The sequence below is a fragment of the Mustela erminea genome, chromosome 7, assembly GCF_009829155.1.
Source record: "Mustela erminea isolate mMusErm1 chromosome 7, mMusErm1.Pri, whole genome shotgun sequence".
Classification (NCBI taxonomy): Eukaryota; Metazoa; Chordata; class Mammalia; order Carnivora; family Mustelidae; genus Mustela; species Mustela erminea.
This window is the reverse complement of record NC_045620.1, coordinates 116,259,775-116,276,403: the sequence shown is the minus strand read 5'-3', so window position 1 is coordinate 116,276,403 and position 16,629 is coordinate 116,259,775. Positions and strand designations below refer to the sequence as shown.

The window sequence follows — 16,629 nt, the reverse complement described above, 5'->3', positions numbered from 1 at the left end:
ACTTATAGATCTAGCTAAGATCTCTAGGCAAAATATTCAAAGTGTCACTGGCTTCTTTATAGCCAAGTATGTAAAGGTAAAAGAAGAAAAACATGAGCTAAAGAATTACAAGCAGAATTTAAAGGAAATATTTCTAACCAGGAATTGCTTGGTTGGAAAATAACTGCTTCTTATTACTACTACAGATAGCAAAAGACTATCAAAGAAATGACATGAAGACAAAGATCAAATCCAGAGCACTGCCAAGAAGTCATGGGCTCACAATCATCAAATCAAAAACTCATCTATAAAATCCTTTATTAAGACTACTGAAAGACTTAATAAGATAGGGCTTACATTCTCTCTCAGGTAGGCAAAAGGGCTTCTAAGAACCTTATAGGACCCTAAATTGGGATCCAAAGTAGAGAGAGTCCTGTCACTCACGAACTGTGGATGTGACTATTGCCTAATGGAATGCACTTATAATTGACCCACAGAAAACCCACAATGTTTAGACTAAAACAAACATTATCCCAAATGAAAAGAGGCCTTTAAGTCTTCAAACTGTCACACACATGAATCAGACAGAATTGACTACTCAGGTGTAAACAAGGCCCATTTCATATGGAGAAGTACAAATGAGTCAGCAAGTAGAGGCAAAAGCCCAAAAGACCAAGCCAAGAGCCGAGAAAAGTAAAGAATTATGTAAGCACTACCAGAAGTCAGAGCCAAGACCTAATCAAAGAACATTCCCTGTTCCCTGATTAGATTTCAGAATTGCTTTGGACCAGAGGCTGCTAAATGCTTCCCATTCTTTCACTCTCCACTGGGAGTATCTATTGTGTGGTTAAGAATTTCTGTCTTGGGGTGCCTAGGTGGCTCAGTTGGTTAAGTGTCTGCCTTTGGCTCAGGTCATAATTCCAGGGTGTGGGCTGAGCTCCTCGTTGGGGCTCCCTGCTGTGTGGGGAACTTGCTTCTCTCTCTCTCTCTCTCTCTCTCTCTCCCTCCCTCCCTCTCTCTGCCATTCCACCCGTCTATGCTCTCTCGGCCTCTGTCAAATAAATAAAATCTTCAAAAAAAAATTTTTTTTAATTCCTGTCTCAAAATTGTATATGGAGTGAATGGAGGGTGCGGGTGGGGTAAAACTTGTCTTCTTAGTTCACAGGTATCCAAAATCAAGAGGAGCTGTACCCAGAAATCCTCACCCACATGCTGACCTAATGTAGATCGTAAGGTAAAAGACTTTGAAACTGAGGTCCTAACTGAACAAGACTTCTGGGCATCTTAGGAGGACTGAGTACTGCACGTTGGAGAGACACCATACTGTCCATTAGAACAAGTGTGATACAGTCCATCTGCAAAGACGACTACCAACAATTCCTCCTATTCCTCCTATTCCTGACTTTACACATGCTACTCCTCCCATCAAGAAGTGGAATCTATTTCTACATCCCTTAAATCTTGGCTAATGTTGTGTTCTGCTTTGAAAAAGAGAATGTGATAAAAATAATGCTGTCTAGTTTCAGGCTGAGGCATTAAGAGGCTGAGAACTTTTGTTTTTGTTCTCTGGTTACCTTAAATCACCATGGAAAGAAATCCACGTTATCCTTCTAGAGAGAAGCCAAGAAGAGAGAAAAGCCCTGGCTGATGAGCAAATAGACCACCTAGAGAAGAAATGAAGTGCCTCAGCTAAAAGCTAGCACCAAGACGATTTTGGATCAACTAGCCCCATTCAAGTTACCTAAGTCAACATCTCATGGACCAAAGCAAGGTATCCCCTGCCCAAACTCCGGACCCCAAATTTGTGAGCAATAATCTATAGAATGATAGCTGTGATTTTAAACCACTAAGTTTTGAAGCAATCTTTCACACAGTAATGGACAACTAATACAGGTAGCAAGTACAGCAAAGGCTACAAAGGAAAAGTACTAGGTATTTTCTAAGAGTCAGTATTAGAGATGCAAATGTAATCTGGGAGAGCGGGAAGATCTTTTGAGAAGTGATATACTTAACAGTAGTTATTTAATAATATTTAATAGAGGGGGAATTATGAACAAGAATTTTGGTTGATTTTAAGTTTCTGTTTTCCTAATTTTCAACATTACATGTTTTACTTTTGAAGTAACAACAAAAATAATTATTTTGTTAAAAGTTCCTTAAGGATAGGGGCACCTGGGTGGCTCAGTGGATTAAGCCCCTGTCTTCGGCTCAGGTCATGATCTCAGGGTCCTGGGATCGAGTCCCGCATCGGGCTCTCTGCTTGGCGGGGAGCCTGCTTCCCTTCCTCTCTCTCTCTGCCTGCCTCTCTGTCTACTTATGATCTCTCTCTGTCAAATAAATAAATAAAAATCTTTTAAAAAAAAAAAAGTTCCTTAAGGATATTGTTGGCCTTATTAAGTCTAAGATATATTTTCTCATGATAAAATAAGCAAACATTCCAAGAAATAACAAAAGTTTTGTATTATTCTATGTAATTGAAGAATGGAATGTTCTGATTATACTAGCATTCCAGGAAATAAACAGCATATATTAGTTTAACAATTTCTAAAGGATTAGAATGTGGTAAAACACAATTAACCTAAAATTCTATTGCTTATAATTTAATATCACATTGATTTTCTGGAAACTTCTTCAGGTTTACACAATGCATCATAGTTATCATTGTGAATAGATGGAAATTAAATAACCTTTTCCTAACAGAATTTGGAGTGGAAATGATCCAAAAAGATTGCCACAATAGACTAAAACCAACAAGAAAAAGTTAAACCGTAGTAACTGAGAGTTAAAAAGAAACCACAAAAGTACAAGACAGAAAATAATCCAACTTAACTGTAGGAAAAAGACTTGGGCTTTAGCTGGCCACAAGGGTATATTACTCAATAACAAGTAAGCCATATCAACATGAAAAATATTAATGTGATCTTGGACTTCATTAATACATTTAATTAACAAATATTTACTGTAAACCTATACAGTACACCATGTATTTAACTAAGAGAATAAAATGACAAGATCCAGAGAAGGAATAATCTCACCACATTAAGAACTAGTCAAACTGTATATGGAATATTAAGTCCATGTAAAGGAAATGGTTGAAAAAATTAAACAAATGTGACTTACAAAAGGAAGACTTTCTAATTTGAATATTACTCTAAAAGAAAAAAGCTCTTTAAAAAATTCTTTCAGGGATGCCTGGGTGGCTCAGGTCATGATCCCAGGGTCCTAGGATCGAGTCCCACATGGGGCTTCTTGCTCAGCAGAGAGCCTGCTTATCCCTCTGCCTGCCACTACCCCTGCTTGTGCTCTCTCTTGCTCTTTTTCTCTCTCTGACAAATAAATAAAAGCTTTAAAATATTAAATAAATTAAACAAATAAACATTTTTCATTTTACAAAATAAATTACTGACTACTACCTAATGGGCATTGTACTAGGCAGTGGGATACAAGTAGAGAATAAAATAGGTTTTGTCCCTGTCCTCATCCTACTTAATAGTCTTATGGGCATCCTATCACTGGAAGACCTTTAGTAAGTACCAAATAATAATTTGTCAAGTATATCATAAAAAAATATTCACATACTTTGCATAAAGCTGAAATAAATGAGCTCCAATGTTACTTCCAAATCTAAAATTTTTGATTACTTACTTATAGCATAAAAGAATTTGTTATTCTGAGATAAATGTCTAATGAATAAAATAAAAGGCAGACACACACACACACCCGCACTCACATATAAACACACACAGAGGTTTTTAAGACATTATCACCTAATAAAAAAAACCATGTCAATTCACATGTTCAGCCTTTATAGGCAAACTACTCAAAACCAACTTCAATCAACATTAGAAATACCCAATCTCAAAATTTTATCATTTCAAATAGTAAAATTTTTTTTAAGATTTCTTTGTTTTTTAGTAATCTCCAGAACCAATGTAGGGCTCAAACTTCCAACTCTGAGATTGAAGAGCTGTAGGCTCTACCAACTGAGCCAGCCACCCCTCAAATAACAAAAAATTTTTTAAATCCCTTTATCCTAATAATTATTTTACCCAGTGAAAATAATTCCAAAGAACTTAATACTTGTGATTTCTCTGGGATTTCTTATATTAATCAATATACCTTTCCATGGCTTTAGCTGTATAAGGCAAATGCATTTCAATACTGTGTTCATCTTCATCTGTCTGCAGAGACATGCGTTCAAACATTCCTGTCTTCCATAGTTCTCCGTAAACTAAAGAGATTTCAAAATATAGTAAAACAAATATATTAATGTATATCCTTATTCTGTGAGACTCCACTCAGTAACAAAAAACTACATGCTTTGGCAAGAGACAGAAGAATCACATAATATTTTCCTTCATTTTTATCGTTAAAAAAGAAAAAAACTAGCTTTTTACAAACTCAACAAAGCAGTAATACATGTGATGGCTACTCAGCATTTTCATATGTTGCACAGCTATATAAAAATAATCATTTAAAATGTTCATCAGTTCTTTTATTACATCTAAAATCACCTCTGGGTCTAAGCTTTCCCTTGATTTCAATCAGCACATGCCAACAAGAACACAGTTGGTTAGAACTCCTAGTAAAACATGGCAAAGCCCCTGTTCCACCCACTCGTGAGGCTCATAATACAGTTTTCAAGTTTTGTTTCACTTTATTATAAAATCTGTGGGAATATTATTTCCCATCTCAGATGCCTGCCGCACAAAGAACAGAAAACTCCTATTAAGCAGGTTTTTTCCTTCAAAATTAAAAATTAAGCTTCTGGGACAGACCAGAACATAAATTCACCATAACACCATGCCATAAATAATTCTAAAATGATCTAGTAATTCAGACCCTTCTGATGAATTATACTTAAAAACAGATATGATATAATAATAACATGAAATTTAATATGTAAAAAAGTGATATAAGAATATTTTTGTTTTGTCATAGAACAGAACCATTTTTATAATACATCCTTAAATGGGTTTACCAATATTCAAGAAACAAATGATGGCATGACTTTTTTTCTGCTCAGTTTTGCCTGATTAAAAATCACCCATTCCTTTACTAGGAAGCTATCTAAAACCAGAATTTTCTGAATGCTCCAACAAGGTTTTAAAAATAAAGTATGTTCCCTAAAAGCATCACAAGGAGTAATAAGGCTGTTATACTCCAGCTTCATTAGTAAAAATTATTCTACCAACAAATTACTAATACTCAGTAACAATTAAAACCCCAAATTATGAAAAATTGGGCCCAAAAAATAAAGAAAAAGAGGTGATTGTCAATTTTGCAAATGGCTTCTTTCATCCTAGAGAAGAATTTGTTCCAAGATTTCGTGAAACAGTAAGCACCCAACATACTTGAAATCTGATGTGATGAACTGGAGGAATACAAAGCAAGCTCATGAAGATGGCTTTTGAGAAAGCAAATTGAATTCAGTTAAGGGGAAACTCTGAGTCAATTGTGGATAAGTACAAGAATATTTGTTTTGCTATTCTCTGTACTGTTCTACATTTTTAAAATGATGCTCCCCACTCTTCCAAAAATACTGTTATAAAGTAAAAAGATTTCAATTTTCACATTCAATATATAAAATGAGATGAACTAAATAAAAGATACATAACAAAATAAGAGATACGTTTTAAAAATAAAATACACTTAAGATTTATGAAGCACCTTTGTTATTGTTACAGTGTTTCACTCCCCACCCCCATAAAAATCATCTGAGAAGAAATTAAGGCATTATCACTATGACCTATTTACAATGAGGAAAGTGATATACACAGAGTCAGACTAACATGCCCAGAATCTTTCTTCAAGTTGTAGTGGGTACTAATTGCTTGTCTTCATGGTATAGTGAGTACAAGACACTTCCCTGAATACACATGTAATATGAACAGTCTGGAGACTAGTGGACCTGACAGATTTTTGCAGCTGGCAAAATAAACTCTGGTTGTCTTTAAGGCACACAGAAGATCTTCTAACTTTGTTTTTGCTTTATGCAGATAAGTTAAAATCAATTTTGTCTTTAAAACTGAGATTTTACTTATACTATTCATATTTTTAATTTTTTAAACTAACTTATTTTTAAAAAGTCTTTCGCCCTTTAAAAGCTCTAAGATGTCTATATACTTACTCTTTTGGTCAATACGAAGGTCATACAGAGGTGTCCTATATATATCCACACTGGAAAGTGCACATCGAGAGAGGGGCACATGATGAGAAGGCCCAAGGATGAAAATTCTCCGGCTAGGAGATACACAACAAAAAGCACAGAACAATTGTACTTCTACACAAACCTTATTAAATAAAAGGGGAAAAAATAAGTAATTTTTAAAAATCACATGTGGCACCATTTTCTTTCTTGACTGATTTCATTACTTACTATTATGAGCTAAATTATGTACTCCTAAAATTTATGTTGAAGTTCCATGCCAGTACCTCAGAATACAACCATTTTAGGAGAAATATAACCATTTTAAGTATTAAAACAGATCATTAAGCAAAACTGAGGCTATTCAGGTAAGGCCTGAATCCAATGACTGGTGTTCTTATAAGAAGAGAAAGAAATATCAGGGGCATACATGCACAGAGAGTCAACCATGGGAAGAAGCATCAAGAAGATAGTCGTCTGCAAGCCAAGAAGAAAGGCTTCAGGAGAAACCAATCCTAAGAGCACCCTCCTCTGGGTCTGCCAGCCTCTAGACTGAGACAAAATAAATTTCTGTTTTCAGTTAGGGTTAGTGGCAGTTTATTACAGGAGGGCCAGAAAACTACTATACACGCAACTGATTTGCTCCTCAGTTAATTAAGTTCAATTCCTTATCTTTGTCTTTTTGTTGAAAGGCCTTTAAAAGAACATTTTAAAAAAGAAGAAAAGAAAAGAACCATTTTCAACACCTGGACATACTAGTTACTGATTTACTGAACTACAGTAAATCATCTGCTACGCTTAAAATCAACTCTGCATTCATAGTGTCGAGGATACAGAAGGTTTTCAATAGCTATATTCATTGAATTTAAAAATTTCAGCTATAAATAAAAGCCCCAAATTCTAACACGTTCTAAACTTGCCTCATAAGATTCACCACAACTTTAGTAAAACCACATGATAGTATAATTTCTAAAACTCCCTATAAAATATCATTACAAAGAACCATTCTGATAAAGCTATTTTCACATTTCTACCATAGCAGAGAAAAAAGGAATCTTGTTGAGAAAAAATTCCGTATAATAAGCTTTCTCTGTTCCCATTCAAGTAGATAGAAGTCATTCTCAAAAACAAAGAAACTTGATTATGTGTTATTTGCACTGCAGCTAAAGAAAAGAACTGGGCGAAACTATAGCTTAAATCTTTACAATCCCTTTATCTTGACATCAAGGGTAAAATTAACTTCCCCTCATTTTATCTCAAACATCACTACAATCTAAATTCCAAAACTACCCATTTTCTGTTCTCCCAGATTCAAATGAACAAAATCTTTCTTCAACACACACATACAAACTTACAGATTGGAAAACCAAAACTATGAGAAAGAATAAATGATAAGCTAGAAAAATGTACCTAGAAAAAATTAATTATACTCATTTTTCCAATTAATGGACAAAGACTGAGACATGAGCTAGTTCTTTCATACCAAAAACTTACAAGATAAGGAATGTGCTTAGGCGATATATTTATTTTCATAAAATTCAATTACACCTAAGAAAATTAACTCACTGTCTGCTACATGTTACTTGCTGTGGTGGGGGAAGAGACAGTAAGGAAGATGTGAATGAGGAAAACAGAGATTCTCAGTTTAGAGTCCCAAAACTTCCTCAAGATGTCACAGATCGCAAACATAAGACTTCATCCACAGGCCATTCCTACTCAAAACCATAATCTCTTCATCCCCTTCCTCCTCCACTGCTAATACTCACTTCTCATCATCACCACTATGAGCAAAGTCAACAGCCATTTCCAATAAATAAATAAATAAATAAATCAGATTTAGATCCCTAAATGAACAAAAGAGATACCATTATGCTTTCCTATCTTAAGAGTATATAAACATCATCACAATTTTTTTTAAAAGATTTTATTTATTTATTTGACAGAGAGAGATCACAAGTAGGCAGAGAGGCAGGCAGAGAGAGAGAGGAGGAAACAGGCTCCCCGCTGAGCAGAGGGTCCGATGCGGGACTCGATCCCAGGACCCTGAGATCATGACCTGAGCCGAAGGCAGCGGCTCAACCCACTGAGCCACCCAGGCGCCCTCATCACAATTTTTTAAATTAAAGTCTAATGAGGGACACAGATAATGGTTATGTTTAGGTGATTTGTCTAATTAAAAGTATTACATGAACCAAGAACCTATGAAAAGAAGGCATTTTTATGATTGAGGAATGCATTTCTATGACAAGACAGAGGAAAAGAATATTTAAAATCAAAACACTCCTAGGAAATCCAGCATATATAATTAAAATATGAAATGACTTTTAAAATATCAATTTAAACTCAAGACACAGATACATTTCTAGGTAAGTGTAACAAGGTTCTAATAGTGACCAAAATATGAGCACTACTCCACAAATAAACACCAAAGGTCAGCTTGGAAAGCCTAACTGTCCCCAGCAATACCAGACAATTTACTTTGTTGGCCTTTATTGCCAGACCCAACCCACATGAAAAGATAAGACTGGTGGAGAAAAGAGCTCCCACCAACTGGAATTAGCCAATTGTACACTCAATTCTTTCCATCCTAACAGAAACTCACTCATATGCAACACAAGGAAAAAGAGGTTTAGGTCATAACAATATGAAATCTTCATTAAGTAATAAACCCCAAAATAAACCAAAAATAGGCTAAACATCATTGAAAAGAAGGGTGGGGTGAGGACCTATTAGTAGTATTTTCAAAATGGGTCTCTTTGTTAGAAAAGAAAATTAATAATGTAAATAAAAAATAATCCATTTTCGGGCACCTGGGTGGCTCAGTTGGGTAAGTGACTGCTTTCAACTCAGGTCATGATCCTGGAGTCCGGGGATCAAGTCCCACATTGGCTCCTAGCTCCACAGGGAGTCTGCTTCTCCCTCTGACCTTCTCCTCTCTCATGTTCTCTCTCACTCTCTCTCCCTCAAATAAATAAAATCTTTTAAAAAAATGTATTTTTCTTTTGGGGCAAGCTAGATTGCTAGATCCATTAACATCAAGGCCTCAGGAATATTTTGGAGAAAAATGAGTAATATAGGCATTGAAAGCAATGCCACTTTCTCTCCCTCAAATTAACTGCAAAGTACTCAGTCTTTAAATGGGTAACTGATAAATTTAGCATATCATCACTGTTGTCATGTTGTCACACATGTAATAAAAAAAACCCTTAATATGAAAAAAAATAAAAGTCACGAAGTATTCTCTTAGAAATAAATGTAGTTTATGTATAATACCTCCAGAGAATTCACATTTGTAGAGTTACTATGAGAAGTATAGCCTGTGCAAGAATACCTCCAGAGAATTCACATTTGTAGAGTTACTATGAGAAGTATAGCCTGTGCAACCCATTAACAAGCTACCTAAGTATCTACCTTCATAAATATCAACTATTTGTTCTAAATAATGGAAAACAAGTAATTTTTTAAAGATGTTTCCTGGCAAGTAAAGCTATTTTAACTAAATTAAATGTCAGCTGGCCCCAAAGAAGATCCCTTTTGCTCTTTTTTCTACCCTGAAAGGCTTTCTGAAAGATATGAATCAAAATCAAGTTACTATCTAAGTACATCCTAAGTTCCAGGTTTTCTTTTTTTTTTTTTTTTTAAAGATTTTATTTATTTATTTGACAGACAGAGATCACAAGTAGGCAGAGAGGCAGGCAGAGAGACGGGGAAAGCAGGCTCCCTGCTGAGCAGAGAGCCCGATGCGGGGCTCGATCCCAGGACCCTGGGACCATGACCTGAGCCGAAGGCAGAGGCTTTAACCCACTGAGCCACCCAGGCGCCCCCTAAGTTCCAGGTTTTCAATTAAAGTTTTAGTAACAGGAAAAGACATTGCAACAGTAAATATGAGAAAGAACTTACTTAAATATACCATTTTTTAAATTCCTTAAACAACCAAGGTACTCCTTTAAACGTAAGGTCTTGCAATGACTTCTCCTAATCAGAGGATAAAATGTAAACTCCTTACAATGGGTTCTGAAGTCTCAAATGCACTGGCCCCATCTTGCACGACTTCCCCACTCCCCACCCCTGAACACAGTAGTTTGCAAATACTGATCTTGCAGTTCCTTGATGACTGGAACACAACTCAGCCTACTTTAAAGCCTTCACAAGTGCTACTGTTCCTTTGGATCGGCTTAAAAATCATTTCCTCAGAAATGCCCTCCTCAACGCCCATGATCTAAATCCAATCACCCTGTGCTCCTTCCGCAGCACATAAACTAAATCCAATCACCCTGTATCACAGCACTTCTCAAATTGTGAACTGCAGACTGCGTAAGACCCTTTAAAGGAGTCCACAAAATCAAAACTATTTTCATAATAATCAGGAATTTATTTGCCGTTTCCACTGTGTTGGTATTTGTACTTAAAACGGTACAAAAATGAGTCTGGGTAAACCACTGACACATCAGAACTATGATCATGGTAATGGAATCAAAATGTATGGCTAGTCATGTGCTCTTTACCTTCACCCACACCAAGGTTTGTTGGGTTTTTGTTTGATTTTTTAGGCCAGTTTCACTCACTTTCATTAAATCTTGAACTCTGAGTACAGTTTTATAAAAATAATCTATACAACAAAATGTATTAAATTGGTGGTGATAAATGCATAAAGCACTTTTGCAATATACTGAATTATGTCATGGGGAAAACACTTGTGTGATTATGAGTGTGATCTAAACCAAACTTTTTTTTCATGGAACACAATTTTTACTTCAAAAAGTGACTGTAGACAAATTATGGTTATTCCAATTTAGGTATTTGGCAGAAACTTCCTAGAAAATGAACAAAATAGGCCTGCCACTTCAAAGAAAACATTGCCCAAGACATAACTGAAGCTTTTATGTGATAATCAGACTCTTGCAAAACTTCTATCACTGTGAGATGGACAGCTCCCCAATAATTAAAGATATTTCCAGGGGTGCCTGGGTGGCTCAGTGGGTTAAAGCCTCTGCCTTCGGCTCAGGTCATGATCCCAGGGTCCTGGAATCAAGCCCCGCATCAGTCTCTCTGCTCGGCGGGGGGCTGGCTTCCTTCTCTCTGCCTGTCTTTCTGCCTACTTGTGATCTCTGTCAAATAAATAAATAAAATCTTTAAAAAATAAAAAAAATTTTCTGATGATATTTGCGGTGATATTAACAAATGTGATTTTTTTGGCACTGTATGATGAAATGTCAACATTCAAAAGATCTGCACAATTCAATTAAGAAATATCTTCTAAATGTTCTATGCATGGTATGACAAAATCAAGCAAAGGTAAAAGATCCACTCAAGGGGCGCCTGGGTGGCTCAGTCAGTTAAGCGGCTGCCTTCAGCTCAGGTCATGGTCCTGGAGCCCTGGGATAGAGCCCCGCATCAGGCTCCCTGGTCAACGGGGAGCCTGCTTCTCCCTCTCCCTCTGCCTGCCCCTCCCCCTGCTGAGGCTCTCTTTATCTCTCTGTCAAATAAATAAATAAAATCTTTAAAAAAAAAAAGATCCAGGAGCACCTGGGTGGCTCAGTGGGTTAAAGCCTCTGCCTTTGGCTCAGGTCATGATCCCAGTGTCCTGGGATCGAGCCCCACATAGGGCTCTCTGCTCAGTGGGGACCTACTTCCCTTCCTCTCTCTCTGTCTGCCTCTCTGCCTACTTGTGATCTCTGTCTATCAAATAAATAAATAAAATCTTTTAAAAAATCCATTCAAAGTACAAGAGAGTACAAAAGATGATCTTAGTTGACATGTAGGGAATGGATTAGTGTGGAAAGTAAGAATGGAAGCTAGCGAATTTAGTCTTCCGTGTTGGACTGGTATTTTTTCTCTAAACTTCTCATAGTTCCCAGAAAGACGTTCTTCTATTTTTCTCAAAGGACTCTGAAACATTGCCAATCTTAAGGAGGGCCACGTTTAAGAGAATATTGTCAATGACTGCCAATCATTTTTAACCCTTGGACCTTCAGATTTATTTATTCAAAATTCAACTATTACATACTAATTATAGAATTAAGCTGATCACATCTTCATGCATCATTTGCCTCTCTTACTCCTCACCTCCTCTATCATCATCTTAGTCCTTGGCTCGCTCCCATTTACTCTTCTTCATTCCATTCACACTATCAACTTATTTAATACATGCTTTCTGCATCTACCAATATAGTTTCTATATCTCTCTACATATTACTAAGCCAAATTTAATTCAGGACTACCCTTCTAGAAAATAACATCATCAAATAGGTTTTGAAAAGGCTATCATATTCACTAACTTTGATTATAGCTATTTATAGGCTGAAATGAAGGAAACTTTTGGAAATCTTTCCAATCTAATTTATTTTTGTTCTTACTCATGAAATAAATTAGCTGAAATAGTATAATAAATATGTATTAAGAAGTACTTGTTAAAGACACTCCTCAAGACATCATAAATGAGGCCGGGCTAACCAAAACCTCATCAATTTGGCAACATTATCATTTATTATTAAAAACTTACTAAAAAAATTTCCAACAAAGGTATGATACAATATGCAGAGCACACTACAAAAAAAACTTCTTTTGAAGGATTATGCTCCACCTCTACTAACACAAGTCTAACCTAACAATCAACATTTGACAGAATTAAGATGGCTGATTTTACCTATTCGTACAGTGTGTAATAACTGGCGTACAGACTGGAGCCTGATACTAGTTCACATTTGTGAATTAAATATTTAAATAAGATGCTGGTCAGCGGGACGCCTGGGTGGCTCAGTTGGTTAAGCAGCTGCCTTCAGTTCAGGTCATGATCCCAGCATCCTGGGATCGAGTCCCACATCGGGCTCCTTGCTCGGCAGGGAGCCTGCTTCTCCCTCTGCCTCTGCCTGCCATTCTGTCCGCCTGTGCTTGCTCTCTCTCCCTCTCTCTGACAAATAAATAAATAAAATCTTTTTTAAAATAATAAATAAATAAATAAATAAATAAATAAATGCTGGTCAGCAAATTAAGTAATTTAGGTGGCTATTTCTAGCAGAAGTTTTTGAAAGTTCACAAATTTCTTAGAGAGTCGTATATTACTTAATAAGTCTCAATCTGCCAGAAAAAAATTTTAAAGCTAATTTCAGAGCTTTTATTGAATAAAGAGCTAACATGCTTCAAACACCATATTACATTCACTGTCAGATTCTAAAATAATTCAGCTACCTCATTGGGTCAGTAAGAAATTATTTTCTTTCATTAACCACAATTTAACAAGCAGAATAAACAATTTTAAATTACAAAATGATTAACAGAACAAAGTGCTGTGCATTCTTAAAGATGTTCATCTCTTGATTTCAAAAAAAAAATTTTTTTAAACCAAAACATTTAACCTTCTAAAATTTCCAGAACTAAACTTATTACCAACAAAAGGAAAAGTAAAAACTAAGTGTTCAGACAATGAAAAACAGTATAAAAGCTTTTCATAACCTATATAAGGTATAATAAATATATAAAAAGTTAAATTCTTAATGAAATCGAGTATATAACAATAAGCACGCCAAAACAAATTACTTCTGTGACAAAGTGGTTGTAATTCCCTCTCACTTAAACAAAACTGTGTATTACTTACGTAATAGATGGGTCCACTTGTTTGTAAGCATGAGCAGCACAAGACCCACAGTATGTATATCCTGCGTGGCTACAAAACAAAATATTTTTTAAACTTAATCATCAGATTCGAAATAAGATATTCTCAAAAGAAAAAAACCTCTTGAAAGAAATATAATAACTATGGTAAACATCACAGAATTAAGTGTATAGATAAAAAAGCAATGTAGCTAATGATGCAAACTCTAGCACACAACAGAGAACATGTAATAGTTCTATGTTCTAATTTTAAATTTTAAAAAGTATTTTGTAATTTTTTTGGTCTTAAAAACAATTAAATTTAGATACTCCAGGCTTATTGGAAGTTGCTATGTAATACTAATAATACGTGAGTTTTTAACATTCCTCTTCAATATTATTAGCAGACTATTACATAGCAATGAGACCCAGAGCAAATCAAATCAGACCAAAACAAATATCCTACAATAGCAACTCACTTTCTTTTTCTATTTTCTTTTTATTTATACTTTTTAAAAATTGAAGTATAATGAACATACAGTGTTATGTTAGTTTCATGTATACAATATGTGATTCAAGAATTCTATACATTTCTGTGTTCATCAAGTACACTCCTAATCTTTTATCTATTTCACCCATCATCCCCCTAAACTCCCCCTCTCTGGCAACCACGAATTTATTCTCAGTATTTAATAGTCTGGTTTTCTATCTATTTTTCTTCCTTGTTCATTTTTTTTTTTACATCTTACATATGAGTGAAATCATATTGTATCTGTCGTTCTCTGACCTATTTCACTTGGCATTTATAACCTCTAAGTCCAACCATGTTGTCACAAATGGCAAGATCTCATTCTTTTTATGGCTAATATTTCATTGCATATGTGTGCACATGCGTGCATGCATGTGTGGGTGTGTGTATATCACATCTTCTTTATCCATTCATCTATACCAATGGACACTTGAGTAGCTTCCGTATCTTGGCTATCGTGAATAATGCTACAATAAACAGGGATGCATGTATCTTTTCAAGTCCGTGTTTTCGCTTTCATTGGGTAAATATACCAAGTAGTGGAATTACTGGATCATGTGGCAATTCTACTTTTAATATTTTTTAAAGATTTTATTTATTTTTTTTATTCAAAAGAGAAAGTGTACACAAACAGAGAGAGGGGCATAGGGAGAAGAGGATTCCCCACAGGGCAGGGAGGGAGCCCAAAAGAGGAGCTCAATCCCAGAACCCTGAAATATGACGTCAGCCAAAGGAACACTTAACCAACTGAGCCATCAAGGTGCTCCTCTACTTTTAATTTTTTGAGGAACCTCCAACCTGTTTTCCACAGTGGCTGCAACAATTTGCACCAACTGTGCAGGAGGGTTCCTCTTTCCCCACATCCTCACCAACACTTATTTCTTGGCTTTTTGATTCCACCTACTCTAACAGATAAAAGGTGATTTCTCAGTGTGGTTTTGATTTGTATTTCCCTGGTGATTAGTGATTAAGCATCTTCCCAATGTGTCTACTGCCCATCTGTATGTCTTCTTTGGAAAAATGTCTACTCAAGTCCTCTGCCCATTTTTATCAGATTACTTGTTTTTGTTGTTGTTGTTACTTATAGACATTCTTCATATATTTTAGATATTAACTCCTTATCAGATACATCATTTGCAAATATCTTCTCTCATTCAATAAGCTGACTTTTTGTTTTGTTGATGGTTTCTTTGACTGTACAAAAGCTTTTTATTTTGGCTTAATCTTTGCTTCTGTTCCCTTGCCTGAAGAGATATCTAGAAAAATATTTCTATAGCCCAAGCAATCTCTATTAAAATACAAACAATCTTTTTCAAAGAACTGGGACAAATAGTACTAAACTTTGTATGGAACCACGAAAGACCCCAAACAGCCAAGCAATCTTGAGAAAGAGGAGCAAAGCTGAAGGTATCACAATCCCAGATTTCAAGATATATCACAAAGCTATAGTAATTAAAAGAGTATGGTATAGGGGAAAAAAAACCAGACAGATCAATGGAACAGAATAGGGGCCTAGAAATAAGTCCATGCTCATATGGTCAATTAATCTATGACAAAGGAGGCAAGGATTTACAATAGGGAAGAACAGTCTCTTCAGCAAATGGTATTGGGAAAACTGCACAGCTACAGGCAGAAGAATGTAAATGGACCATGTTCATATACCCATATACAAAAACTCCAAATGGACTGAAGAACTGTGAGACCTGAAATCCTAAAACTCCTAGAAGAAAATAACTCACTTCTATGTCTTTAGTAATAAGAGAACTGACTTGATTTTCTGTGTATTACGCCTTTCATTTTCTCCCCTTATTATTCATCCCTTTCATCTTTTTTTTTTTTTGGTTTCAGAATTAGAATAGAATCACCTATGGAATGACTTTGTTTCCTGACCTCATTTTTTTTTTTCTTGACTCATTCAAGTTACATGAATGAGTTAACACATTTTCCTGGTGCTTATTTATTATTGTGTGGCCAGTGGTATGCTGGGAAATATTTAACAACTGTCTCTACAGGGAAAAAAAATGTACATATGTGTACATAAGCTTACTATAAATTCTACTGAGTTAAAAAAGATATGTACCACACAATTTACAAATAATGAAAAAAGTATAAATCTCTTTATGGCCAATTCCACAGTCAATTGATTGTCACAGAAGACTTCCATGATTTTTGCTGAATTCTCATATCCATACCCAAGCGATGGAACAACAAAGACATACGTCTGACCTGAATGAATCTCTGCTGATTAGGTAACAGTTTTCAAATATTAGAAGGAATTATTTCCTTCCATACTTTTTTTTTTTTTTTAATTTTTTTTTTTAAGATTTTATTTATTTGAGAGAGAGAGAAAAATCACAAGTAGGCAGAGAGGCAGGCAGAGAGA

General features: G+C 35.5%; 1 protein-coding gene across 3 annotated transcripts in view; it reads right to left on the bottom strand.

Moving 5' to 3' along the window:
* The window catches only part of MEMO1 (mediator of cell motility 1), a 116,029-nt gene that overhangs the window by 32,007 nt on the left and 67,393 nt on the right, over positions 1 to 16,629 (bottom strand). For all 3 annotated transcript variants that reach the window (XM_032353046.1, XM_032353045.1, XM_032353047.1), the window contains 3 exons: positions 13,722 to 13,790; positions 6,110 to 6,222; positions 4,099 to 4,210 (listed from right to left, as the gene is read on the bottom strand). In XM_032353046.1, the coding sequence (XP_032208937.1) occupies positions 4,099 to 4,210; positions 6,110 to 6,222; positions 13,722 to 13,790 (294 nt within the window). The remainder of the gene's footprint in view (positions 1 to 4,098; positions 4,211 to 6,109; positions 6,223 to 13,721; positions 13,791 to 16,629) is intronic.